General features: G+C 39.9%; 1 protein-coding gene across 9 annotated transcripts in view; it reads left to right on the top strand.

Annotated features, from left to right (window-relative positions):
- SAP130 (Sin3A associated protein 130) overlaps positions 1-25,589 on the top strand; it is a 58,119-nt gene extending 32,530 nt beyond the window's left edge. For 7 of the 9 annotated variants that reach the window (XM_087819946.1, XM_016201694.2, XM_016201690.2 and 4 more), the window contains 10 exons: positions 645-766; positions 5,935-6,237; positions 6,891-7,068; positions 7,307-7,411; positions 9,697-10,055; positions 12,731-12,979; positions 13,163-13,288; positions 23,943-24,046; positions 25,104-25,217; positions 25,380-25,589. In XM_087819946.1, coding sequence (XP_087676072.1) covers positions 645-766; positions 5,935-6,237; positions 6,891-7,068; positions 7,307-7,411; positions 9,697-10,055; positions 12,731-12,979; positions 13,163-13,288; positions 23,943-24,046; positions 25,104-25,217; positions 25,380-25,538 — 1,819 coding nt within the window. In that variant the 3' untranslated portion in view covers positions 25,539-25,589. The remainder of the gene's footprint in view (positions 1-644; positions 767-5,934; positions 6,238-6,890; positions 7,069-7,306; positions 7,412-9,696; positions 10,056-12,730; positions 12,980-13,162; positions 13,289-23,942; positions 24,047-25,103; positions 25,218-25,379) is intronic. The other 2 variants (XM_016201693.2, XM_016201691.2) reach the window with 2 other exon arrangements.
- The last annotated feature ends 259 nt before the right edge of the window (positions 25,590-25,848 follow it).

Here is a 25,848-nt window from a genome sequence, read left to right as displayed (position 1 = left end):
CTTTCTAATTTTTAATATCTAAAACATTAATAGAAATTCTGATATCAAATCATTCTTATCTTTCTGTGATAAACCTTATTTGATCATGATGTGTTTAATTTTATATAGTAATTGATTCAGTTTTATTTGGGAATTTTTGTTTCAGTGTAGAGCGTGAGACTTGTTTATAATCTTTTCTCATACTCTCTCTGTCCAGTTTTGATATCAAGGCTATATATATTAACCTCAGAATGTAAATTAGGTCACTTTTCTTTCTGGTCTCTGAATCAGTTTGTGTAAGCTTGAGGTTACCTGTTTTGTGTATGTTTGATAAAATTTGCCAGTAAAAACAATCTTGAGTTTAGAGTCTTTCAAGTGGAATTGAGCAGGGAAGACCTTTCACTACTAAGGGGGTTTTTTAGTCAGTTTTGTTAATAATCATTCCATATATGTTTTACATTTATTGATAGTTATTTATAATATTCATTTATTTTAAAATATTACTCTGTAGTTCTGTGTTCTTTGGTCTAATTCTGATTGTTTGAGATACAATGGGAAATGTTGGTGTGGCAGTTATGAGTGTGAGAAGACTTGGGGGGGATCATTTGAAGGTAAAGAAGAAAATAGACCATTTTCGTTCATTATTATTTGTGGTCCACCTACAGACCGTCTGTTCCTGTTCAGTTCCAGTACTTTTTGCCAACATACCCACCTTCTGCATACCCACTGACTGCACACACGTACACCCCAATCACCAGCTCTGTGTCCACCATCCGACAGTATCCAGGTAGGAGCCCCAATGTTAAGATGACTTTTAACATTTTAATTTTTTCAAACAGTGAGATAGAAATTGATCACTGAGTATTTTTAGTATGGGTTTAACTACTCCAGCTTCTGTGTTCAAATTCAGATCATGCTAAAATCTGAAGCTTTTAACATTTTAATTTACCATCTTTTTGTTCTATAAAAAGGGTGTTGTTATTGTTAGTGATATTTGCATGATATTTGCATAATTATCCCTGAGGATAATTATGTTTATGTTAACAATTTTTGTTATACCCTAAAATAGTAGTGCAGTTAAAACAAATAAAGCTGTGCTTTTACAGGGCTTCTCTTGTTGGGATAATTGATGTTTTTTTAATGTTAGTCCAGTTGTGCTAAACATTCACCGTTCTTTCTTATAATTTTTTTTGATAATCCAGAATACAATTCTTTTTTGTTTTTGATTTATCTTTATTTTTGAAAGTATTGCAGATGTCCCCCTTCCCCCCCCCTTGACCCCCTCTACCCCCCCATCCGTCCTGCACCCCTCCCTGCCCCCAGGCCTTCAACACACCAGAAAACAATTCTTAAACTTTAGCGTTTGTGTGATATTTTCCTGTAGGACCCTCAGCTCACTCTAGACATAAGAAAGCCAGATTGTCTAGCTTGCGAATGTTGCCCTTCTGCTATGCAGATGAGGGCTGCAGCCAGGGTCACATGTGCAAATGAAGAGCTGCATTTTTTGTTTTACTTAAAATTAGAGAAACTTCAAATATGTTTGGAAAAACTTACTGGTATGAAACTGTTTTTTCAAAATGTAGATTTTATGGAATCAAAATACAAATCCAAGATTTCTAATAGAAATTTAATATCTGAATTGAGAATGTGCTTTAAAAGCAAAATAGACCCTGAATTTTGAAGACATAGTATAGGAAAAGAATGTAAAATGTCTTAATATAGTGATTATATTTTTAAATAATAATACTTTGGATATATTGGGTTAAACAACACATATCATAAACATATACTAAAATCAGTTTGGCCTGCTTCTTTTTATGTTATTAATGTGGATACATAAAAATTCTAAGTTAGCCCCGGCCGGGCATGGCTCAGCAGTTGAGCGTCGACCTGGGATCCAGGCGATCGGGGTTTGATACCCAGTCAGGGCACATGCCTGGGATGCAGGCTAGCTGATCAGTGACTCTCTCATCATTGATGTTTCTATCTCTCTCCCTCTCCTTTCCTCTCTCTGAAATCAATAAAGATATATTTAAAAAAAGAAAATTCTAAGTTGTATTATGACTTATATTTCCATTGTAGTTTTAGACTTTGAAACTTTGAAACATTATATTGAAATCACTTTAAAAACGGATTCCTTCAACTCTGCATTGGTTTTTGTATATTGGTTTTTTTGGGGGTGTTTAAACAAAACTTTCTCCAAGTTTTATTTTAATTTTTATCTTTAATGTGGAAAAATAGCTGAATTGTTCTGAATATTGTATCATGTTTTGCTGTACATCAACCTAGTATCTTTTTTAAAGGACATTCATAGCCATGTTCTTTATTAATAATTTTATAGAGATAAAATAATGTTTGATTGTTGCCAGAAGAATTATGCTTATTGCTGAACATTCCTAAGTCTTTTTATCAGTGGCAGCACTTACCATCATGTTCCTTCATCTACTACCTTGGCCTTCTCTAGCAATGCAGTCATTTTTCCTTTCTGCAGAAGGTAACTTGTGACCAATATGTATTTCTCTGAGTACTAGCCACCTGACCAGCCACTAGCAGTGTCTCTTGAGCTAGCATTATATTTATTGTAAAAATCTATTATACTAGCACTATCAGAAGTGTTGGGTATCCTGCCAATCATGTGTTTTTCAACATTATTATTACACGTATCATCTTTTACCACTACAGTAGACCTGATGGATACTGACACAGAAAAATGAATAGTACAAGCAACAGCACTTCATTTCTTCCAGTACCAATATGTGCACTGTTGTTGTTGCAGATGAGAGGGAATATAGTCTCTCTGACCAATGTAAATCTGTACGTGGGTGGACACAACTGAAGGGAAATTTTAGTAAATAGCTTTACATTGTCCTATTTTCTTTTGTGTGTGTGTTGTTTGGTTTTTGTTTTTTATTTCAGAGAAGGGGAGGGAAGGAGAGAGAGAGAGAAACATCAATGATGAGAGTCATTGATCGGCTGCCTCCTGCAGGCACCCAGCTGGGGATAAAGCCCACAACCCGGGCATGTGCCCTGACCAGGAATCAGACCCCGACCTCCTGGTTCATAGGTTACACTGAGCCACTCCAACCGGGTACATTGTCCTGTTTTTAACTGTTGTGGATTCAGTGGCTCATTTTGAATGATTTTAAAGGTGTTTTTCAAATCAAGAAGAGAGCAGGAAGATTTGTACATAATAGGCTCTGATCTTGCCAAATACCGGATTACTCTAGTACGTAGTTGATGATATAGTTGTCCAAGGTCTCTGGTTGCTTATAAAGATGGAATCTTGTTGGTTCATTAGGTATTAGTTGAATATAGATATGAATATGTAATTATGAATATATGTACAGAATCTATAGTTCGTAAGTGATTGATCCCTCTCAAATTGTTCCTGAAATTTCACATTTCAGAGGTATTTTTCATTTCAGTCATTTATTCATTCATGCGTTTATTAATTCCACAAATATTTATTGACACCCTACTGTATGTAAGGTCCTATGCCAGGCTTTATTTTTAAAGCTGATCCTTCAACAGATCTTGCTTTAAACAAGCTGAGTCTGGTAAGGAAGTTAAGACATGAATAGATCTTATAATAGACAAAGTACTAAGTCCCAGAGAGGTTTGAGCAAAGCCATGTGCTTCCGAGTTAAGAGGTTATTCCTACATGACATGGTGGGGTTGGGAGTCAGGAATGATTTTCTTAAAGGAAGTACTATTTAGAAAGCATCTCTCAGAATGGATAGGACAGTCATGGTGGGATCACAGAAGACCACATTTCTGTCCGTGAATAAAGTATATAATCTGGCCCAGCCAGGCGTGGCTCAGCGGTTGAGCGTCGACCTAGGATCCAGGAGATCGGGGTTTGATTCCCGGTCAGGGCACATGCCCGGGTTGCGGGCTGCAGCCAATCAATGACTCTCTCATCATTGATGTTTCTATCTCTCTCTCTCCCTCTCCCTTCCTCTCTCTGAAATCAATAAAGATATATATAAATATATATATCTATATAAAAAGTATATAATCTGCTTGGAACGAGGTGGTTCAGTTTGGGCTGCAGCACAGGGTGAATAAGGGCGCAGTGTTTTCAGGATGACGTGGAGAAGGTGTGGGATGGTGACTGGACTGCATGATCTGCAACAGGCAAATGACCCAGAACTGTTAATGAACAGAAATAACAAGGCACACTTCTCAGGAAGAAGCTCAAAATGCTCTGTGGATTATTTATTTTACAAAAGGGAAGAATTACAATATAGCAGTAACTGTATACACGCACTATTCATTATACTTTCCTCATTCATAATAAAAATTTTCCCTATGGTTTATAAAACTTTTTCAGTTATATTTTTTTAAATTGAGGTATAATTGACATACAACATTAGTTTCAGGTGTACAATATAATGACTTGATAATTTCTTGTGATAAGAACTTTTTTTTAATACTTGTTTATTGATTTCAGAGAAAGGAAAGGAGAGGGAGAGAGAGAGAGAGATAGAAACATCAGTGATGAGAGAGTCATTGATCGGCTGTCTCCTGCACACCCCTGACTGGGGATCGAGCCCGCAACCCGGGCATGTGCCCTGACCAGTAATCGAACCCCGATCACCTGGATCCTAGGTCAACACTCAACCGCTGAGCCACACCCGGCCGGGCGCGAACTTTTAAGATCTACTCTCTTAGCAGCTTTCAGATATGCAATTCAGTCACCATGCTGTACATTACACCACTATGACTTACTTATTTTATAACTGGAAGTTTGTACCTTTTGACCCCCTTCATCCATTTTACCCACCCTTCACATCCCCCACGCTCCCCCCCTCCCCACCTAGCCTCTGGCAACAATATGTTCTCTCTGTCTGTGAACTTGGGAGTGTTTTTGTTTTTCCTTAGATGCCACATATAGGTAAGTTCATACAGTATTTGTCTTTCTCTGCCTAAATTACTCACTTAGCATAATACCCTCAAGATCTGTTTTGGAAATGGCAAGATTTCCTTCTTTTTATGGCTGAATAATATTCCTGTGTGTCTGTGTCTATCTGTTACATTTTCTTGATTTGTTCACCTGTCAGCACTCAGGTCATTTCCGCTCTTAGCTACTGTAAAACATGAGGGTGTCGCTGCCGTTTTCTGGATTGTTTTGATAACTTGAGAAGAAAAGTTGTGTTTGTTTTCTTCCCAGAAATAGTGAGAAATGTCTTCTTTTTTGTTGCTTCCTGAGAGTGCTTTTGTTTTCCGTTTTGTTGTTTTTAATACACACACAAATGGTGTGTGCGCCTGATGGGAAAGGAAACGTGCTTCTTCTCCTTCTCCTGACTACTTTTTTCTTTCTTTCCCAGAAACCCCTGTGCTAGTGGTTCTATAAATTATAACTATTCTTGACTTGGGAGCTATGGATGTATCTCATAAGTTTTAGATTAATTATTTAGGACAGTTGCCAGGCTCATATTTGGAATTTTAATAGATTGCTTTTTTCTTGTTTTAATGCTATTTCTAGTAATCTGCAAAAAGATCGTATCAAATTGGTATGAAGTAAGGGGAGAAGAAAACCTCAGCATATAGTTTTATGTAGTGATTTTTGTTGTTGTTTTTTTGTTTTGTTTTGTTTTGTTTTTCTTAATCCTCACTCCAGGATATTTTTCATTGATTTTTAGAGAGAGTGGCAGGTGGGGGAGGCATCAGTTGGTTGCCTCCCACACTTGCCCCGACCTTGCGCATTTGGGGAGCAAACCTGCAACCCAGGTGCGTGCCCTTGACCAGGAATCAAACCCCAGACCTTCGGTGCAGGGCCGAGGACGGCACTCTAACTGCTGAGGCCCATGGGCCAGGACTGTCATGGTTCTTTTAAAGTGAGGATTTAGATCTCGTGCAGTGGAAGAATCCCGTTTTCATTTTTGTGTTTTTCTTACGTGGACTGTGTCTAATCAAATCTAATATTGTAGTCAGTTTTTGCATCATTTTTAGTTTCAGCTCAAGCTCCAAACTCTGCTATAACAGCTCAGACTGGTGTTGGGGTGGCATCTACAGTTCACCTGAACCCCATGCAGTTGATGACAGTAGATGCATCTCATGCTCGACATATTCAAGGGATCCAGCCTGCGCCCATCAGTACACAGGGGATACAGCCATCCCCCATTGGGACCCCAGGAATACAGCCAGCACCAATCGGCACCCAGGGAATTCACTCAACAACCCCAATCAGCACACAAGGACTTCAGCCTGCATCAGTGGGTACTCAGCAACCTCCGCCAGAAGGAAAAACTTCAGGTAATTTTAATTTTTTGCATGGAAGTTGGTGTGGAGAAAAGAGATAAACTGGGTTTAAATTCTGGATCTGCTACTTGCTGGCTTGTCTCAGGTAATTCCTCTGTTTTCATTTTTACTTTGTAACATGAGATACTAAAAATACATACATAAACAGCTTTATTGCTGTTTGCATATGGTGAGGAATATTCTGTGAAAAGAACTCTTCGTTGAGCGAGCGTATTCACCTTATAATAGGAATATTCTCATTCCATTTAATATTTTTTAGGAGAGTTTGTGTAAAGCTGTAAAATTAAGATAGACTGGAATGTTGGTACCATTTTTAGCATTGAATGTGGTTGCATTTTACAAAAACAGAGTTCTTGAAGTATACTATGCACTTCATGTATTTTATTCATTAATAATTATAGAGCAAAGAAAAATGGTTATTGATCATGCATCAGTAGACTGAGTAACTTCTCTTACTCTGCCTTCTGCTTTTAGGCACATGAACATTATGTTCCAATTTCTTCTTGAAATTGGATCATCACAACATGGATGGTCTGACTCTGGTAGTCTGATTGCTTTCATTTGCCTTACATGATATTTTAGTAATGTTTCTTTCGTTTCTCTCTTTTCATTGTTCTTTTCTGGCCAAACCCCTCTTGGTCTTCCAGCAGTGGTGTTGGCAGATGGAGCCACAATTGTAGCTAACCCTATTAGCAGTCCATTTAGTGCTGCTCCAGCAGCAACAACCGTGGTGCAGACCCACAGCCAGAGTGCCAGCAGCAACACTCCAGCCCAGGGCTCATCTCCCCGCCCAAGTATACTTCGGAAGAAACCTACCACAGATGGGTGAGTGGACCCAGCAATGCCAGATGGCACCTTTAGAAGTCTTTTAGTACTACTTGACTTTTTTTAAAAAAAATATCGTGCCTATATTACTTTGATAAAATGTAAAAAGTCATTAAAAATACTTAACCAGTGTAATGCTTTTATTTTGCTATAGGTATGCCTAGGAAATGTGTGTTGTGTACTCTTATCTTTAATACCCTTGGACTGCTGTTTTTTGGGTTTGTCTCGTCTCTTTCAGAATTGCAGTTCGGAAAACCCTCATTCCTCCTCAGCCTCCTGAAGTAGGTAGTCCTAGAGTGGAGAGCTCCATGCGGAGCACATCCGGGTCACCTAGGCCTGCAGGGTGAGCACTTAAATGTTATCTCTCGCCTACAACAACACATAATTGGGGAGGGAAGAGTCTAATGAGTGTGATGAATTTCACATAATTTGCTTGTTTTTATGTGCTGTTTCTAGCTACATGGCCTGTTTTGCAACCTCTCTAGCCCTCATTTGCTTCATTTATGAAATGGGCATATGTTTAACATTTAGCTCTCAGATTCTTACCTATTTAAGTGAAATGACTCATTGAAAGTACTTAGAGCCTTAAGCCAGTTTGTCTCAGTGGTTAGAGCGTTGGCCCTCGGACTGAAGGGTGCCTTGGTTGCAGGCTCGATCCCTGGTCCTGGTCAGGGACATGCAGGAGGCAACCAATTGATGTATGTCTTTCACATCGATGTTTCTTTCCCTTCTACTCTCTCTGAAAAGCAATGAAAAAAAATATCCTTGAGTGAGGACTTTAAAAAGTACTTAGAATCTGTGTCATAATAAACACGCAGTTATTTCTGCTGCTGTCATAAATGGCATTATGATAATAGTTAATATATGCTTTTATTCTTTATCATATTAACTCCAAAAGTGAAATTATTTTGGATAAAAGTGAGACAGTATAAAAATATTTAAAGTATAAAGTGAAAATCAGTGTCTGTTCTTCACCTACCTTGTCCATCCCATTCCCCAGAATATTGTTGATTGGTTACAGTTTTGTTAAGTATCTTTCCACATCTTTTTCTACATACACTTATAGATAGATTCACAGATCCTTAAAAACAAGATCTTGCTGATTGATAGTTCTGTATCTTACTTACATCACTAGTAGCTTACCATGTTAATATTTTTAGACCTACTTCATAAAACTTCATTCAGAAAAAGTTATGAATGCCTAGTGTGTGTCAAGTGTTGTTTTAGAATCCTGGATTACATAAGCGTGACTAAATTACTTTCTAGTGAGTGTAAAAATATAACAAATATGTGAATAAAAAGCAGTGTAAAGTGAATATAAATTGATGGGAGGAAGAGATGATGTTATGGAAAGGCTTCTCTCACCAGAGGTTTAAGCAGGAAGGAGGGAGCTGTATGCTCCCTGATCTTTGACTGTGTCAGCCAGAGGAAAGAGCAGGAACCAAGACTTTGATGTACAAGCGTACTTGGGGTGATGACTTTGCACCCTAATGTAGGAATGTAAAATAAAAAAAAATGCACAGTGAAACTGTGCGAAGTGATCTTAATCGGTATGTGGGGGAAATAGGATTATTATATGAATTTTAAAAACATTTGTGAAAATAACTCTGTCAGTTATAATGGGAAATGAAAAAATAGTGAAGCTGCCTGGCTGGTGTGGCTCAGGGGTTGAGCATCGACCTATAAACCAGGAGGTCATGGTTTGATTCCTGGTCAGGGCACATGTCTGGGTTTCTGGCTCAAACCCCAGTTGGGGGTGACCAGGAGGCAGCCAATCAATGACTTTCATTATTGATGTTTCAGTCTTTCTTTCCCTTCCTCTCTCTGAAGTCAATAAAAACAAACATTTTTTTAAAAACTGAAAAAAATAGGCCCTGGCTGATGTGGCTCAGTTGGTTGGGTGCTGTCCCATGCACTGAAAGCTTGCTGGTTCTATTTCCAGTCAGCACACGTGCCCAGGTTACCAGCTCCATCCCCAGTGGGGGGTATGTAGGAGGCAGCTGATCAATGTTTCCTTTTCACATTGATGTTTCTCTTTCTCTCTCCCTCTCCCTTCCTCTCTAAAAATAAATTTTTTTTTTTTTTAAACTGAAAGAGTAGCATACATTTTTAAACATTGTATTTGTAGCTCCTTTAGATGCCTGAAGTATGTCTAGTAAAATATACTGGAAAATTTAAACAGTGGTGCCTCTGGGTAGAGGGCTGGGTGTGTAGAGGCAAATTACTTTTAATTTGTATTCTTTTGTATCTATGCTATGTGCATGAGTTTCCTCTTTTATAAGAGAAACTACGTATGAAGTATGAATATAATTGTAATCAATCAAAAAGCCTCCTAAGACAACATATTAAGGAATTCTGGGAGGGAAATGCACAACATAATGAAAATTGGTGGTTTTTTGATGACTGGACTTTGATTTCTTTACAAAACATAGTGGATGGGGCAAGGAGGGGATATTTTTAAAACTAATTCCATTTAAAACTTTAAAGTTCAACTTTTAGAATCAAGAAATGTTTTAGTTTTGCTGTGTGTTTTACAGAAAGAATTGGACAAATATCCATTCTCTGAGATGTTACAGGTTAAGGAAATTTTCTGTTGTTTGCTACATTACCTTTGCTTTTGTGTTTCAGTGCCAAACCTAAGTCAGAAATCCACGTATCAATGGCCACACCAGTCACTGTGTCCATGGAAACTGTGTCCAATCAAAATACTGATCAGCCCACCATTGCAGTCCCTCCCACCGCTCAGCAGCCTCCACCAACCATTCCAACCATGATTGCAGCAGCTAGTCCCCCATCACAACCAGCGGTCGCCCTCTCAACCATTCCTGGAGCAGTTCCCATCACTCCACCCATTACTACCATGGCAGCTGCCCCCCTGCCATCAGCAGCTGTAGGTGGCAATCCCTCCTCTATTTTGGGCCCCCCTGTACCTGAGATAAAAGTTAAAGAAGAAGTAGAACCAGTGGACATCATGAGGCCAGTTTCTGGTACGTTCATTCAGAGGATACTCTATGAGCAGTTGCTTTTTCCCCTTTTCCTAACTCTCCTCAGAGTCCAAACTTGGTTAATCTCAGCCAGGAATGCTGACTTCTCCATTCTCATTTTAAATTTGCATTTTACTACTGTTTAATAAATGGAAACGCCGTTTGAAAACTAAAGTTACTTTGCTGGTTTTATAATTTTATTTCTTAACCAAAATCATGGAAAAGATTACTATTTGCTTTAGCCAGTTTGGCTCAGTGGTTAGAGCTTCGGCCTGTGGACTGAAGGGCCCTGGGTTCAATTCCAGCCAAGGGCACATACCTCAGTTGCAGGCTCAATCCCTGGCCTCAGTCTAGGTTTCATGCAGGAGGCAACCAATCCATGTGTCTCTCTCACATGGATGTTTCTCTCTCTCTTTCTATCTCTCCCCCTCCCCCTCTCTCTTGAAAGCAGTGGAAAAAATATCCTCAGGTGAGGATTTAAAAAAAAAAAAAGATTACTATTTCCCCAAGGATATTTACATATCCTTCAATATAGCCTCTTTATTCATTAAGAAAGTATTTCCCCAAAAAGAAAATATTGCCATGTAAGAGGATACAATCATAGCTAAGTACTGATTATTTACAATTTATTCCCTGCCAATTTTTGTTACCTTGCTACACAATAAAAAGTAAGATTTATGTTGTTGAAATACACTCTTGCCTGGCCAAGCGTGGCTCAGTGGTTGAGCATCAACCTAGGATCCAGGAGATCGTGGTTCGATTCCCAGTCAGGGCACATGCCCAGGTTTCGAACTCGATCCCCAGTGGGGGGCGTGCAGGAGGCAGCCGATCATCATTGATATTTCTGTCTCTCTCTTCCTCTCTCCCTTCCTCTCTCTGAAATCAATAAAGATATATTTTTAAAAAAAGAAAATACACTCTTGATAAATAAACTTAATATGTGATTAGTAAAGTCTTAAAACTATTCATTACCTCTTTTTCTTCTCAGCTGTAAACTCTCGGTTTGTAAAAGGCTGATCACTGGAGGTTGACTTTTTTGTGTTTTTTTTAATTTAATGTGGATATTGTTTTTCATAAGTACAAGAGTAACATTCATTATAAGAAGTTTATGAAATACAGACAGAGCCAGAGTGGAAAAAACACAACTCCATCATCTGGGCGCTTACACTCTAGCAGGTGTGACAAACAGTAAAATAGAGCAGAGACAAAATAAGAGAAAGAAGTTAGGGCTGGAGCTGGGATATTTAAAAGACTTTTAAAGGGAAGGCCTGTTGAGAAAGTGATCTTTGAGTAGAAACATTAAAGAGGTGAAGTCCTAGGAAAAGAGCGTTCCAAACCAAGAGAGCACTAAGGTAGCAGCATGCCTGGTGTCTCAGAGAATAGCAGAGGGACAAGTAGGTGGAGCTAAGTGCGAGAATAAATGGTAGAGGACAGGAGAAACGGTCAAGACTGAGAGCTAGGGGCCGTTGTGAGGACCTGGGCTTTGCAGAGGCTGGTGGGGTGCTGTTAGAGGGTTTTGAGCAGAGGAGGGACTTGAAGTCACTTCTGTTTTTTTATCGCCTGCTCTGGCTTCTGTGTACAGAAAAGACTGGGAAGAGGGATGGAATTTGGGAAACCTGTTTAGAGGTTATTGCACAAATTGCAGGGAACGATGAAGGCTTCAACCTGTGTCGTAGCCACAGAAGTATTACGAAATGATTGGATTATAGATATGCTTTTAAAGTGGAGCAGGGTTTCTTTCAGGATTGGATGTTGAGTGTGAGAGAGGATCAGTGTCTAGTCTCAGTAACTGGAAGCATGGAATTGCCATCAGCTGAGATAGGGAAGGTTGCAGAAGGACCACATTTTATAGGGAGAGATTAGAGTTCGTTTTTGATATGATAAATTTGAAGCATCTGTTAGGCCTCCAAATGGACACATCGGGTAGGCAGTTGGATCTATGAGCCTGCCTTTTGGAATAGAAAATGAAGTTGCAGGCATAAATTGGGAGCTGTTATTGTATATAAAGTTCATGTTTAAAGCCAGGAGCCTGAATAAGATCACTTAAGGAATGATTACAGATAAAAAGCAGTTGTAGACTGAGCTCTAGGGCACTGCACTTTCTGAGGAGGGAGAAGAGGCACAGCAAACAAAGGAGATGAAATGAGGGGGCCAGAGTGGAAAGAATAAAATTTGGAGTATGTGATGTCCTGGAAGCCAGGACAGATACTTCAGGGAGAAAGGAATAATCAGCTGGGTCACATGCTGTTGAGAGCTCAGTTAAGATACGGACTCATGGATGGACCTAGAGGTTATTATGCTAACTGAAATAAGTCAGTCACAGAAAGACAGATACCACAGATTTCACATATATGTGGAAACTAAACAAAACAGAATAGACTAATGGTTGCCAAAGGGAAGGGTTGGGAGACTGAAAAAGGTGAAGGGACTAAGTACAGATTGGTAGTTAGAATTGTCATGGGCATACCTTCTTAAGTGAGGGTCTCCAAGGAAGTGAAGGTGTGAGGTATTGGGAAGCAGTTGGCAGCCTCTGCCACGGTTAGTGCTTAGCACAGTGCTGGGCACAAAGGAAAACTCAATGTTTCTCGTTTCTACTTCGTGTTCATTGGTAGAAATCAGGTGAAGCTTTCCACATGTTTTTGTTCTCACACACGTGTGCCCTCTTTCTCCTACAACAGCAGTTCCTCCACTGGCTACCAGCACTATGTCACCATCTCTTGCATTGCTGGCTAACAACCTCTCCCTGCCTACAAGCGACCTACCACCTGGTGCCTCCCCAAGGAAAAAGCCTCGAAAGCAACAGCATGTGATTTCTACAGAAGAAGGGGATATGATGGAGACAAACAGCACTGATGATGAGAAGTCCACTGCCAAGAGTCTTTTGGTGAAGGCTGAGAAGCGCAAGTCTCCTCCCAAGGAGTTCATTGGTAAGGGCCTATGGACTAACTATTGTCCTGTGACGCTTTCCCACTTAACTCGGGAGTTGATCCCTGAAGCTGTTTACATAGTCAGATTTCACGTATGGCTCACTTATTAGAACTGTGCCTTGAGGATTGTGTTAAATAAGCAGTAAATTATTTAACTTCGTCTTTTTGTTCCCTCTTCAATAGATGAAGAAGGCGTGAGGTACGTCCCTGTGCGTCCAAGACCTCCCATTACTCTGCTCCGTCACTATCGGAACCCCTGGAAAGCTGCTTACCACCACTTTCAGCGATACAGTGATGTCCGGGTCAAAGGTTAGCTTCCCCCAGAAACATCCAGTATTAATGCGTGAAATTGGTCTTTCACTTGCCTATATTACAATCACAGTAGAATAGACAGAAGCACAATTTTTCAGTTTCTGAAAAAGCTAAAGTTTTTGTTATAAAATCTTGAAACTTTAGTGTTTAACTTAGGCAAAATGTACATTTGGGTATAAAATTTGGAAAATGATATTTTGTCTGAGAAAGTTATGTGTGCTTTATTGGAAACTCAGTCTAATGAATAAGTGACAACATTATTTTTAGTGAACTTCATGTGCTACCAGCTCGAGTGGTGGTAGGTGACCTCCTCAACCCTTAGCGTAGCTGTGGAAGGAGCTGTACTGGATTCTTTGGCATAAACCATAGTAATTCCTCGGCTGCTCAGTTGTACATGCATTATAAGCCCCAGGAAGTTTTATTTTCTAAGGGGCCACCTTTTACTTAACGTATGTGTAACTCAGTAGCCTGGGGAAAGCCCTCAGTAAATGTTTTTGTTGTTGTTGAACTTAAGAGTAACATTTTGATAAGCCAACATGTAATAAAAATGGCTGATAGTACTTTGTAAATATTTGTACTGATAGACTTTAAGTGTTATTAATCTCAAATATAGTCATTGCACAAAGAAGTTTGCAGAGAGTTGGTCATATTTCCCATTTCCTCATATAAATTCTCCTTGGAAACTTCTCTGAGGATTTCCTTGTAGCGTCAAGATTAGTTAGAACTGGGTGGTACTGACTAAGTCTCTGAGCAGGGGTGAAGGTCCTTGGCAGTTCATTCTCTGATTGGAAGTACAGAGGTGGCAACACTTTCCAGCTTTTCTTCCTCACGACTATACCCTGAGGTTTGAAAAGAGGGTGAGGTTTCTGAAGTTAGAGAATGTTGGCTGATGGAAGCAGGATATGAACCACTAAACATCTCATGCCACAAGAATTCCATATCATAGCAATAAAACATTTAAAGGTTTCCTTGGTAGCATTTTAAGCCACACTAAGAGATTCTTGTTGCTTATTGGGACTCACCATAACTGTATCAAGAAAGGAAATTTGGCAACTGAAAATGTTAATAGTTCCTAAGTCTTCTATTTGGGTATGTACATATTAATCACCTTTGTGCCTAGTGTCTTGACTGTTAAACCTTAGTTGAACTGCTTTGCCTAAGCTTTAAAATCATATTCTTATAAGTAAGTCAAGATGAAATACTAAAAATTAGTCAGGTGGTTCACAGGAAGGAAAGAAAAGAGAAACAGGATCAAGAAACACAGGAAACAAACAAAACCAATAACAACATAGCAGACTTAACCTTACATGTCAGTAATCACCTTAAATGTGAATAGTCTGAACATACTAGTTAAAACAGAATGGCAGAGTGGATGGGAAAAAAGATGCGCCTGTGTTCTGTCTATAAGAAACTTCAAATACATTGACACTGGTAGATTGACAGATGGAAAAATACATGCAATGGAAAAATTTTTAAAAGCAAGAGTAGTTATGTTAATATCAAATAAAAGTAGACTTCAGTGGAAAGAAAATTACTACAAACAGAAGAACATTGCATACTTTTTAAAAAATTAGAGACAACAAAAACCAAGGGCTTCAGAATACTTGAAGCAAAAACAGTAGAACTGAAAGACAAATTGACAAATGTGCAGTGATAGTGAGAACCTCAACACCCCATTCTCGGCAATTGATAAAAGTACTTGGCAGAAAGTCAGCAAGGATATAGAAGAACTGAACACCACAAACAACATCTAATAAACATTTATACGCTTGAACAACAGCAGAAAATACATGTTCTCTCAAGTGCTCACAGAACATGTAAAGATAGACAGTATCCTGGATCAGAAAGCAAACCTCAACAGATTTAAAAGAATGGAAATAATATAGAGTATCTTCATTTCCCATAGTGGAATCAGATTAGAAATCACTAACAGATAACCAAGAAAACCTCCAAACCGTGGAAATTACACAGCATGCTTCTCAGTAGTAGGTCAAAGAGGAGGTCTCGAGAGACTTTTTAAATCCATAAACTGAATGAAAATGAAAATAAAGTACAACATAATCAGAATATGTAGGAGGCAACTAAAGAAGTGCCAACAGGGAAATTTATAGCACTAAATGCTTACATTACACACAAGGAAATATCTCAAAGTTCCTACAACAAAAACTATAAAAAGAGCAACATAAACTCAAAGCAAATACAGGGAGGAAAATAGTAAAGATAGCAGAAATCAGTGAAAATGAAAAGACATCAAGCCCTGGCCAGTGTGGCTCAGTCGAGCATTGTCCCATGCACCAGGAGGTTGCCGGCTCTATTCAGGGCACAGGCCTGGGTGTGGGCTCGATCCCCACTAGGGAGCGTGCAGGAGACAGCCGATTGATGTTTCTCTCTCACACTGATGTATCTTTCTCTGCTCCTCTCTCTAAAATCAATAAAACATTTTTTTAAAAAGAAAATGAATAAAATCAATATAACAAAAGCTGGTTCTTTGAAAAAAGATTATTAAAATTAAATCTCTGGCAAGACTGAAAGATAAAGGAGAAAAAGGCAAATCAGGACTATCAGGAGTGAAATAGGGTATTACAACCTAATGTACAGCCACAAAAAGCATAGGAAAGTACTGTGAACACCTTTATGTTTATAAAGTCAGTCTCCTAGGTAAGATAGACCGATGCCTTCAAAACCATAAATTACCAAAACTCCACCATAGACAATCTTAATAGTCCTCTAACCATTAAATAAGTCGAATCTATAATTTAAAAGCTTCCAAACAGTAACCTCTAGGCTCAGATACCTTTACTGGGAAATTCTACCAAATGTTTAAATGAACAGTCACCCAGCCGGGTGTGGCTCGGCAGTTGAGCATCGACCTAGGATCCAGGAGATTGGGGTTCGATTCCCAGTCAGGGCACATGCCCAGGTTGCGGGCTCGATCCCCAGTCGGGGGCCTGCAGGAGGCAGCCGATCAATGACTCTCTCTTCATTGATGTTTCTCTCTCTCCCCCTCTCTTCCTCTCTCTGAAGTCAACAAAGATATATATTTTTTTTAAAAAGTTTAAATGAACAATCAACAGAATTTTTTGCAATCTCTTCCAAAATATAGGATGGAACAGTTTCAGATTCATTTTATGAAGCCAGTGTTTCCCTAATAAAAAACCAGAAAGGATATAAGTATGGAAAACTACAGATCAGTATTCCTCATGAATGTAGGCGCAAAAATACTTAACAAACTGTTAGTAAATTGAATCCAGCAATATATATATCTTTATTGGTTTCAGAGAGAGAAAAGGAGAAGGAGAGAGAGAGATAGAAACATCAATGATGAGAGTCATTGATCGGCTGCCTCCTGCATGCCCCCAACTGGGGACTGAGCCCGCAACCCGGGCATGTGCCCTGACTGGGAATCGAACCCCGATCGCCTGAATCCTAGGTCGACACTTAACTGCTGAGCCATGCCCGGCCAGGCTCCAGCAATATATAAATAGGATTTTACACCTTTATCAAGTGGGATTTGCTACAGCTCTATAAAGCTGGTTTCATGTTTGAAAATCCATGAACAAAGTACCACAAACTAGAGAGCTTAAAATAAAAGATACTGATCTCATAGTTCCGAAGGCTAGAAGTCCAAAATCAAGGTACCAGCAGGATCATACTCTCTCTCAGGCTGTGAAAGAGAATTCCTCCTCGCCTCTTTTTATCTTCTGGTGGTTGCCAGCAACCATTGGTAACATTTGGTTTGTACATGCATCACTCCAGTTTCTGCCTGCATATCCACATAGTGTTCTCCCCTGTGTACCTTGACTCTCCCTCCTCATAAGACATTAGTCATTGGATTTAGGGTCCATCTGAATTCAGTATAACTACTACTTAACTTGATGTCATCTGCAAGGACCCTGCTTCCAAGTAACATCACATTTTAGGTACCCAGGGTTAGGACTTGAACATATCTTTCAAGGGGAACACAATTCATCCCATAACAAAAGCTAAAGAAAAATGACATGATCCTATTAATTGATGCAGAAAAGTTATTTTACAGCATTCAACACTTTTATTATAAAAACTTAAAAATAGGAAAAGGTAAAGGACTTCAACTTGATAAAAAGTCTACAAAAAAGCCAACAGCTAGCAGCATACTTAATGATTAAAGATTTGAGTGTTTTCCACCTGTGAGATTAGTAAAAGGACAAAGCTGCTCTTTCTCACCACTTAGATAGAACTGGAAGTTCTAGCCACACTTTTAAGGCAAGAAAAAGAGAAAAGGCTACACAGGTGGAAAGGGAAATAAAACTATCCGTATTTGCAGATGGTATTATTGTCTACGTAGAAAATCTCAAAGGATTCTTTGAAAAAACTGCAACTAGTAAATCAGTTTAGCAAAGTCACAGGATACAATATCAACACACAAAAATCAATTGTAATTTTAGATACTTGTAATGAACTTACGAGAACTTTGAAGAGACATACATTAGAAAACACTATAAAGATGTCAGTTTTCGCTAGATTGATCAGTAAGTTTAATACAGTTCCCACCAAAGTCACAAAAAGGCTTTTTTAGACATAGTAAAGCATACTTTAAACTTTATATTAAAAGGCATAGGAGCTAGAATAGCTAAAATAATCTTGAAAAATAAGAGAGAAACTTGTGATTTAGCTACGGCGATCACCACAGTGGTATTTGCGGGGATAGACACGCAGATGATTGATAGGACAGAATAGAAAGCGCAGGAGTGAATCCATACAAATGTGCTCAACTGACTTTTTACCAAAGTGCAAAAGCAGTTCAGTGGAGGAAGGAGAGTCTTTCTTAACCAACGGTGCTAGACATCTGTAAGTTTAAAACAAAAACATACAACCTCAACCTAATCATCACACATTATATGAAAATTAACTCAAAATGGATTTAAATTTGAAATGTAAAACTGTAAAACTTTTAGAAGAATACCTGGTAGAAAGTCTTCTGAACCTAGGGCATGGTGAACAGTTCCTAGACATGACACTGAAAACACTATGTATTAAAAAAATGAAAAATTTGGGCTTCATAAAAACCTTTTACCTGTGAAAGACCTTGTTAGGAAGCTGAAAAGACAAGTCTTAAACTGGGAGGAAATATTAGCAAACCTCATACTTCATAAAGGAAGGACACCTGCAGATGCATTTCCCCAAAGAGAACACACAGATGACCAGCACATGAGGTGTTCAGGGTCCCTAAGTGTGGGCTGCACAGAGGCTTTTTCACACTGTACTGTGTGAAGGAGGGTGGGGTAAGGGTAACTTCACAGTGGAGAAACCTGGCAAATACCACCTTAGGTGATCAAAGTTCATATCAACACTGATGAATCAAGTTAATGCTATGTACTCTTTATAGGCTGTGGAGACGGTGGTACTTCTTTCCCCCTGTGTCTCCTCTCAACCCATAACCAGAGTCTAACCCTAAGAAAAACATTGGACAAATTCAAATAGAAGGGCATCCCACAGAGTAGTTGGCCAGTACTCATCAGCACTGTTAAGGTCACGTGGAGCAAGGAAAGGTTGAGAAACCGTCAAGCCAAGAGGAGTCTAGGGAGACATAAAAGTAAGTGCAGTGTGGTAGCCTGATTGGGTGCTGGAACAGAAAACAAACTTTTTTTTTTTAAAGTGTTCTCTAGCCATTAGAGAAATTTAAATTGAGATGTCACTACACACCTATCAAAACAGCTGAAATAAAAATGCTGAGAGTGCTAAATGCTGGTGAGATAAGAAGAATCTAGATCTCACACATCCTTTGAACATTTGGGATATGCCGCCTTCTGGCCTCTGTTTCTCCTGCAAACTCAGCTGATAATTTTATTGGGGTTGTCTTGTGAGTGGTACCTCATTTTTCTGTTGCTACTTTGAAGATTTTTTTCAATTTTGACTTTTAATGTTTTTACTGTGATGGGTATCTTTGCATTGGCCATGCTTTTGGCGTTCCTTGAGCATCCCGGATTGTAGGGGTTTTGCTTGTTTTTCCCAGTGAGTTTTCGGCCGTGTTTTCCTTGGAGCAGTCACCTCCCTCCTCTCTCTCCCTTCTGTACCCTCCTCACACGTGCGCTGTGCAGTCAGTGGTCTCTGTTTCTCCGAGGCCCTGTTCTTTTCACTCTTCTCTTTTCTCTCTGTTCTCCAATTGGTATAACCTCTATGGACCTGTCTTAAACTTTACTAATTCTCTTTTGTACCAGTTCAGATCCCCTCTAGTGGATTTTTAAATTTTCATTTATTGTACTTCTCAGCTCCAGAAAAGTACACTTGGTTCTTTGTTTGTTTGTTTAAATTTCTTTCTCTTTGACATTCTCTCTTACGTGACGTGGTTGTCATGCCTTCCTTCACTCACGGTTTCCTTTCCATTCTGTGACTGTGTTGTACTCGCTACTTTGAGACCTTTTTCTGGGAAGTCTGACGTTGATCTTTCTCACAAGCATTTTCTGTTGCCTGCCCCCCCCCCCCCTTTGTATGGGTCATAGTTTCCTATTTCTTTAGCATAACTCGTAATTTGTTGTGGAAAGGTGGTCATTTTAGATAATATAAAGTAGCACCCCTGGGTACCGCATCCCCACCAGAGGTACTTACTGTCATTGGCACCTTTATTTGTTTAGTGACTGGCTAGGTCATTTTAATGAAGCCAAACTGCCTCCACCCACCACCACACAGAGTCAGGCCTCTGCCATTGCTTCTCTGAGAGGCGCAGCGCTGGGGGTGCCCCAGTCATCCTGGGGAGGCAGCCCTGCTAGAGCTCTTTCCTGCTCTTTACCTTATTACACCTAGCTGATAAACCCCACTTAATTGCTTGCCATTTGCTCTACTACACGGATGGGGAACCTTTTTTCTGCCAAGGGCCATTTGGATATAACATCATTCGCAGGCCATACAAAATTATCAACTTAAAAATTAGCCTGCTTTATTTGGTCAAACATTTAATTGAATTTATTGAATTTGGAGTCCCGTGTGCAGTTGCCTTAGCAGGGCCAAACCAAATGATTTGGCTGGCCATTCCCCACCCCTGCTGTACTAGAACACAGGACGTACTGGAATTTGTCCTGTGACACAACATAAATTCCTCTGCAAACTAGTCCATTGCAATTGTAGCTCCTTGTCAGAAGTGTCTAAAATCAGTGTTGGCTGTTTGTGCTGCCCTAAGGAGGGCTTCTCCTAACTATCATTCTTTGTTCTGTCCTGCAAATTAGTCCACAGTCTAGGCTGTATCTTCATTAGATCTGCAACTCTTCTCTCAGTTGCCTTTCACTACAACCTCCCCCTGTTCTTGGGATCACCTTTATGTTCAAACATAAAGGTGCTCCCTTTACAAATGGAGTCAATTCCTTTGGGAAGAAATTAGAAGCTCCTTGTTTTATGAACTGTTTCTCCCCCCTCAGGCAGAATATCTGAGCTTAGGGCTGTGGAGATGGGGACACTGGGGACCTTCTCTTTTAGTAACACCCTGCTTTCTAGGAGGTGAGTCCTCTGTGGAGGGGAGAGGAGTGAGCAGCTTGAGACCCTCTTGGCTTGCCTTTCCTTTCCTAGCACGAAACCACCACTTCCCAAGCTAGGAGAAGGGCTCCTGGCACCCAGTGCTCTCAGCACATCTTGCCCAAGGTACTGTCTCCATTCCACAAGTGGGCAAGCCCCACATCTCAGTTGTACTCAGCTGTGACTTAACCTCAGCAACGGAGCAGGGAGCAGGACGAGAAGTGTTGGTGCCCTGCTCCCCTGGGGAGAAAGCCCGCTGCCTGGTGCGAGGGAGCACGTGCAGCTTGCAGCTCTAGAATGGAACCTCGCCTCATAGGCTGGGGAAGAGGAGAGGGGGAACGGTCTGCTCAGATACTGCAGGCTTGCTGTTCTTAGCACCATTTGGTTGATTTGCTGTTTGCCCCTAGGACCTTTTCCAGAGGTTTAAATGGTTATTTTAAAATTTTTCACCAGTCTCACTGTGAGCAGATTAGCAGAGCATACGCATACATTGATGAGCTACTCTGGAAAATAATTTAGCAGTTTCATAAAAATGAAATATACACTTATCATATGACCCAACAGTTGCATTTATCCCAGAAGAATGAAAGCCTAAATCCACACAAAAATCTGTACACAGATGTTCATAGCAACTGTTTTTGTAATAGCCAAAAACTGGAAACAAGGCAGATGACCGTCAATGGGCAGATGGTTAAACAAACTGGTGGTGGTGACTATTACGCAGGAATGAAAAGGGAGAAACTGGTGATCACGCAGCACCTTGGGTACACCTCAAGGGCGTTATGCTTATGCTTAGTGGAAAAAGCCCATTTTAAAGGGACACATATCATGTGATTCCCATCTATATTACATTCTCAAAATGACAAAATTATACCGATAATGCTAGGAATTAGAGGTGGGGCAGGGGGTATGACCATGGTGGTGCGGCTTGAGTGAGATCTTTGTGCTGGTGCACGAGCTCTGAGTCTTGATCATGTGGTTTAAGTAGCTTTATTTAGATACAATTCACATATTAAAATGTACAATTTAGTGATTTTTAGTATATTCACAGAGTTGTGCATCCGTCACTACAGTTAGTTTTAAAACATTTTCATGGCTCCAATGAGAGGCTCCACACCCCTTCGCCGTCATCCCCAGTCCTGCCATCTTTGCTTCTCTCTACCCCTCAGTCCTAGGCAACCTCTGATCTACTTTCTGTCTCTCTAGATTCCCTAACACATCAAGACTTCATTCCTTTTTCTTACCAAATAATATTCTAGTTTATGGATCTACCACATTTTATCCATTCATCATTTGATGGGCATTTGGGCTGTTTTCACTTTTTGATTATTATGAAGATGATGCTATGAACATTTGTACAAATTTTTGTGTGGGTATCTTTTTACTTCTCTTGGATGTATACCTAGTAATGGAATTTCCAGGTCATTTGATAACTCTGTATTTGGCATTCTGGTAACTGTTAGACTGTTCTCCAAACCTAATACAGTTTACTTTTTCGTCATCTCAGTATGAGGCTATGGCTTCTCCACATCCTTACCGTAACTTACTGACCTTTCATTACAGCCTGCTGGTGGGTGGGAGATGGCACCTGAGTGGAGTTTTTATGTTGTTCTTGTTTAATCCACACCTGAGGATATGTTTCTGTTAGAGAGAGAGAGAGAGAGAGAAACATTGATGTGAGAAACATCTATCGGTTACGTCCCATATGCACCCTGACTGGGGCTCAAACCCACACCCTGAGTATGTGCCCTGACCAGGAATCGAACTTTTTGGTGTACAGGACAACGCTCCAACCAACTAAGCCACCTGGCCAGGGCACCTCTGTGGCTTTGCTTTGCATTTCCCTAATGCCTAACGATGTTGAACATCTTCATGTATTTATTGGCCATTTACGTATCTTTTGGAGAGATGTCTGGATGTTTTTGCCCTTTTCAATTGGTTTGTCATGTAAGAATTCTTCATGTGTCCTAGATAAAAGTCCCTTATCATTTCTGTCTCTATACTGTCTTTGAAACTTCCTGTGAACCTTTATTTCAAACTGAAAACTTTCTTTAAATGCTTACAATGAAATCCACAAGTACATCTAAAATGAGGTATCAGTAGGGTCAGTGTACTGTATCAGTGTCGTGGTTTTAATACTGTCTTGTAGTTTTGCAAGATGCTACTACTGGGAAAAACTGGGTAAACACTACATAGCATCTCTCTATTATAATTCCGTACAACTGCATGTGAATCTACAATTATCTCAAAAAGCTTAAAAATTGTTTAATCATATTCATGCTGATACAGAGATTGGGGTGTGGGAATTTTTTTTTGATTGATGATCTTTTTAGAGCAGTTTCAGGTTCACACAAAATTGAGCAGAGGTACAGGAATTTCCCATCACCCCCTGCCTCCGCATTATCAGCTGCCCCACCGCAGCATTGCCGCCAGATTTTATCACGTACATTAGAGCTCAGTGTTGGTGTTGTGCCCAGTGTTGGGTTTTCACAAATACAGAGATTGGGGTGTGGTGTTTTTTTAAGATTAAATTTTTAAATAAAGTTTCAAATTTTTAAAAAATAAATTTAATTATCTATGTAATATGTAAATATATTTTAAATCCCAGTTACACAGTAATTAAAACTTCCTAGGTATAGCTTAACTCACCTTTAACAAGCACCCCACAATCCTAGTTTTTCTCTCTCCAGCGCAAATGATACATTTCATTTATATCTTACTACACAATTCTGATAACTAGACTTTTCTACCCAAATTTAAGTGTTAACGCAAACTGGATTCCTGTGATCTCTCCAACATCTAGGTAACACTAAGGAGCTTCTAAGACTTCAAGCCCAACTCTCCTAGTGTTTGCAAACATCGCATGAGCAAGGCTTCCACCCACTGAAGACTACCTTCCCTATTTCAAGAGATTAGAATAATAACTTGCTGTCTTTTGAACTCACTAGATCAGCAGAGTATGTCTTTAAAGCATTCTTATTGGGTGGACAGAAAGAGCTTTTATTCATTTGTGACCTCTCTTCCTAATGGCTTAAATGCAAAGGATTTATTCAAAGATATTAAGTAAAGAAATTATTGATAAAATAGTAGCACTTGAGTGGCTTAAACACTTAAGGATTTTAGCTTTCTAAAAATTGAAGTATACTTTTTATTTTTTTTATGGTTCCAGAGGAGAAGAAAGCTATGCTTCAGGAAATAGCTAATCAGAAAGGAGTGTCCTGTCGTGCCCAAGGCTGGAAAGTCCACCTCTGTGCTGCCCAGTTGCTACAGCTGGTAGGTGGAATTCTAGCAGTTCTACTGAGGAGAGGAGCAGATGCTGGAGGTGTCTGAATTCATAGAGCATTTTCTTTTGAGTAATTTTGAAACATTTCCAATTAACGTGGGTCATGGTAGAATTTTTATGTGTTCTAATTACTGTACCTGTTTCATAGATATAATTATGATCTAAATATATCTTAGTTCTGGTATGCAGAACCAGAATGTATTGAACACCTATGCTGTGAGACCTACAGTGAAGTGTCATTATTATGTGTTGCCTTGACCTGTGAAACAGGGAACCTCAAGCGGCCTCATTGTAAGCCTCTCCTCCCCACTCTGCTCTTTATCACAGTTCCCACTTCTCACTGAAGATGGGGCTTCAGTTCTCTGCCAGCTCACAATATTATTCAAATAAGCCAGTCACATCCTCCCGTGGGAACCGTGGAGTCCCTCTCCCTCTTGATGCCACAGAGCCTGCCTCCTGCTCCCTCGCTGGGTCCCAGAGCACAGCCCCCGTGCCCCGGTGGCCCTGTGTGGTGAGCAGTGTCCGCTTCCCCTGGGCTGAGAGTATGTGCCTAGTAAACTGCTCTGATCTCATCTGCCCAGTGTCGGTGACGTTTTCAACCATTTCCAGAACCCTAGGACAGGAATCTTCCCTTCACCAGCAAGGGAAGGCATGCCGTGAAAACAACAACCTCATGAAGTTTTTCCGTCTTTGTAGTAGCTGTGATCTGAAGAACATTGTTTTAAGTGTATAAGAAACAGTAGTGTTGTGACTAGTTCTGCACTTAACAGAGAAGCACATTTCTGTGAAACCTGTAGGCTTGTCGTCCAGAGGAATTGAATTCAGGGCAGTATTTAAGTTACCTTTGAAGATGGAGTCTGAATTACAGCAGGTTTATTGTAAATTGTTATTGGTCACTTTAGTCATTGAGAGAAAGGATTTCATCACCCAAATAGCTCTCATACTAGTTTAGAAATATGATTAAAGCTGGGTTTATTTGCCTGAAGTTGACCCAAAGATAAAGTATTTCTGTGGTCACGATGCCCCCTCCCACCTTGTGTGTTGCAGACGAATCTAGAACACGATGTTTATGAAAGACTCACCAACCTACAGGAAGGGATTATCCCAAAGAAGAAAGCAGCAACCGATGATGATCTACACCGAATAAATGAACTAATACAGGTTTGAATGAGCCCTTTCCTTTCTGATCATCACTCTACGGAGTTGTTTACTGTGTAGTCTTCCTTCCCTCTCCCTCGGCCCCTCATATCTTTCGTGGAGCCTGTTTACTTGAGCATGCATCCACAGGATTACTGACTGACAATGACCTATCTTTTGTTGCAGGGGAATATGCAGAGGTGTAAACTTGTGATGGATCAGATCAGTGAGGCCAGAGACTCCATGCTTAAGGTTTTAGATCATAAAGATCGTGTCCTGAAGCTTCTGAATAAGAATGGGACTGTCAAGAAGGTATCAAAATTGAAGCGAAAGGAAAAGGTCTAGATCCAGAAGAATCAGGACTTTGGAAATAGAATTTATGAAGAGTGATGGTGGGGGTGGAGGGGGGAGGGTTTTGGTTATTTTCAAAGTGGAATGTTGAAATAAAGGAAGCGTTCCTTAATCCACATGTGAAGGCAGAGGGACCCATGGCACCCAGTGTCATGAAGGGATCAGAGCTGATCTGACACAGGGACTTCCATTTTCCTTTTAGCATATCCCTCTTAAACTTACTGTGTCCTAAGTGACTCCTGGCGCATCCAGGTTGACCGTTGGCGTCAATGACACAAATGATGGCTGGCATTTTTTAGCTTTC

This window comes from Miniopterus natalensis, chromosome 8 (assembly GCF_054644295.1).
Source record: "Miniopterus natalensis isolate mMinNat1 chromosome 8, mMinNat1.hap1, whole genome shotgun sequence".
In the NCBI taxonomy this organism is placed as follows: domain Eukaryota; kingdom Metazoa; phylum Chordata; class Mammalia; order Chiroptera; family Miniopteridae; genus Miniopterus; species Miniopterus natalensis.
This window is presented reverse-complemented; position numbering and strand designations above follow the sequence as displayed.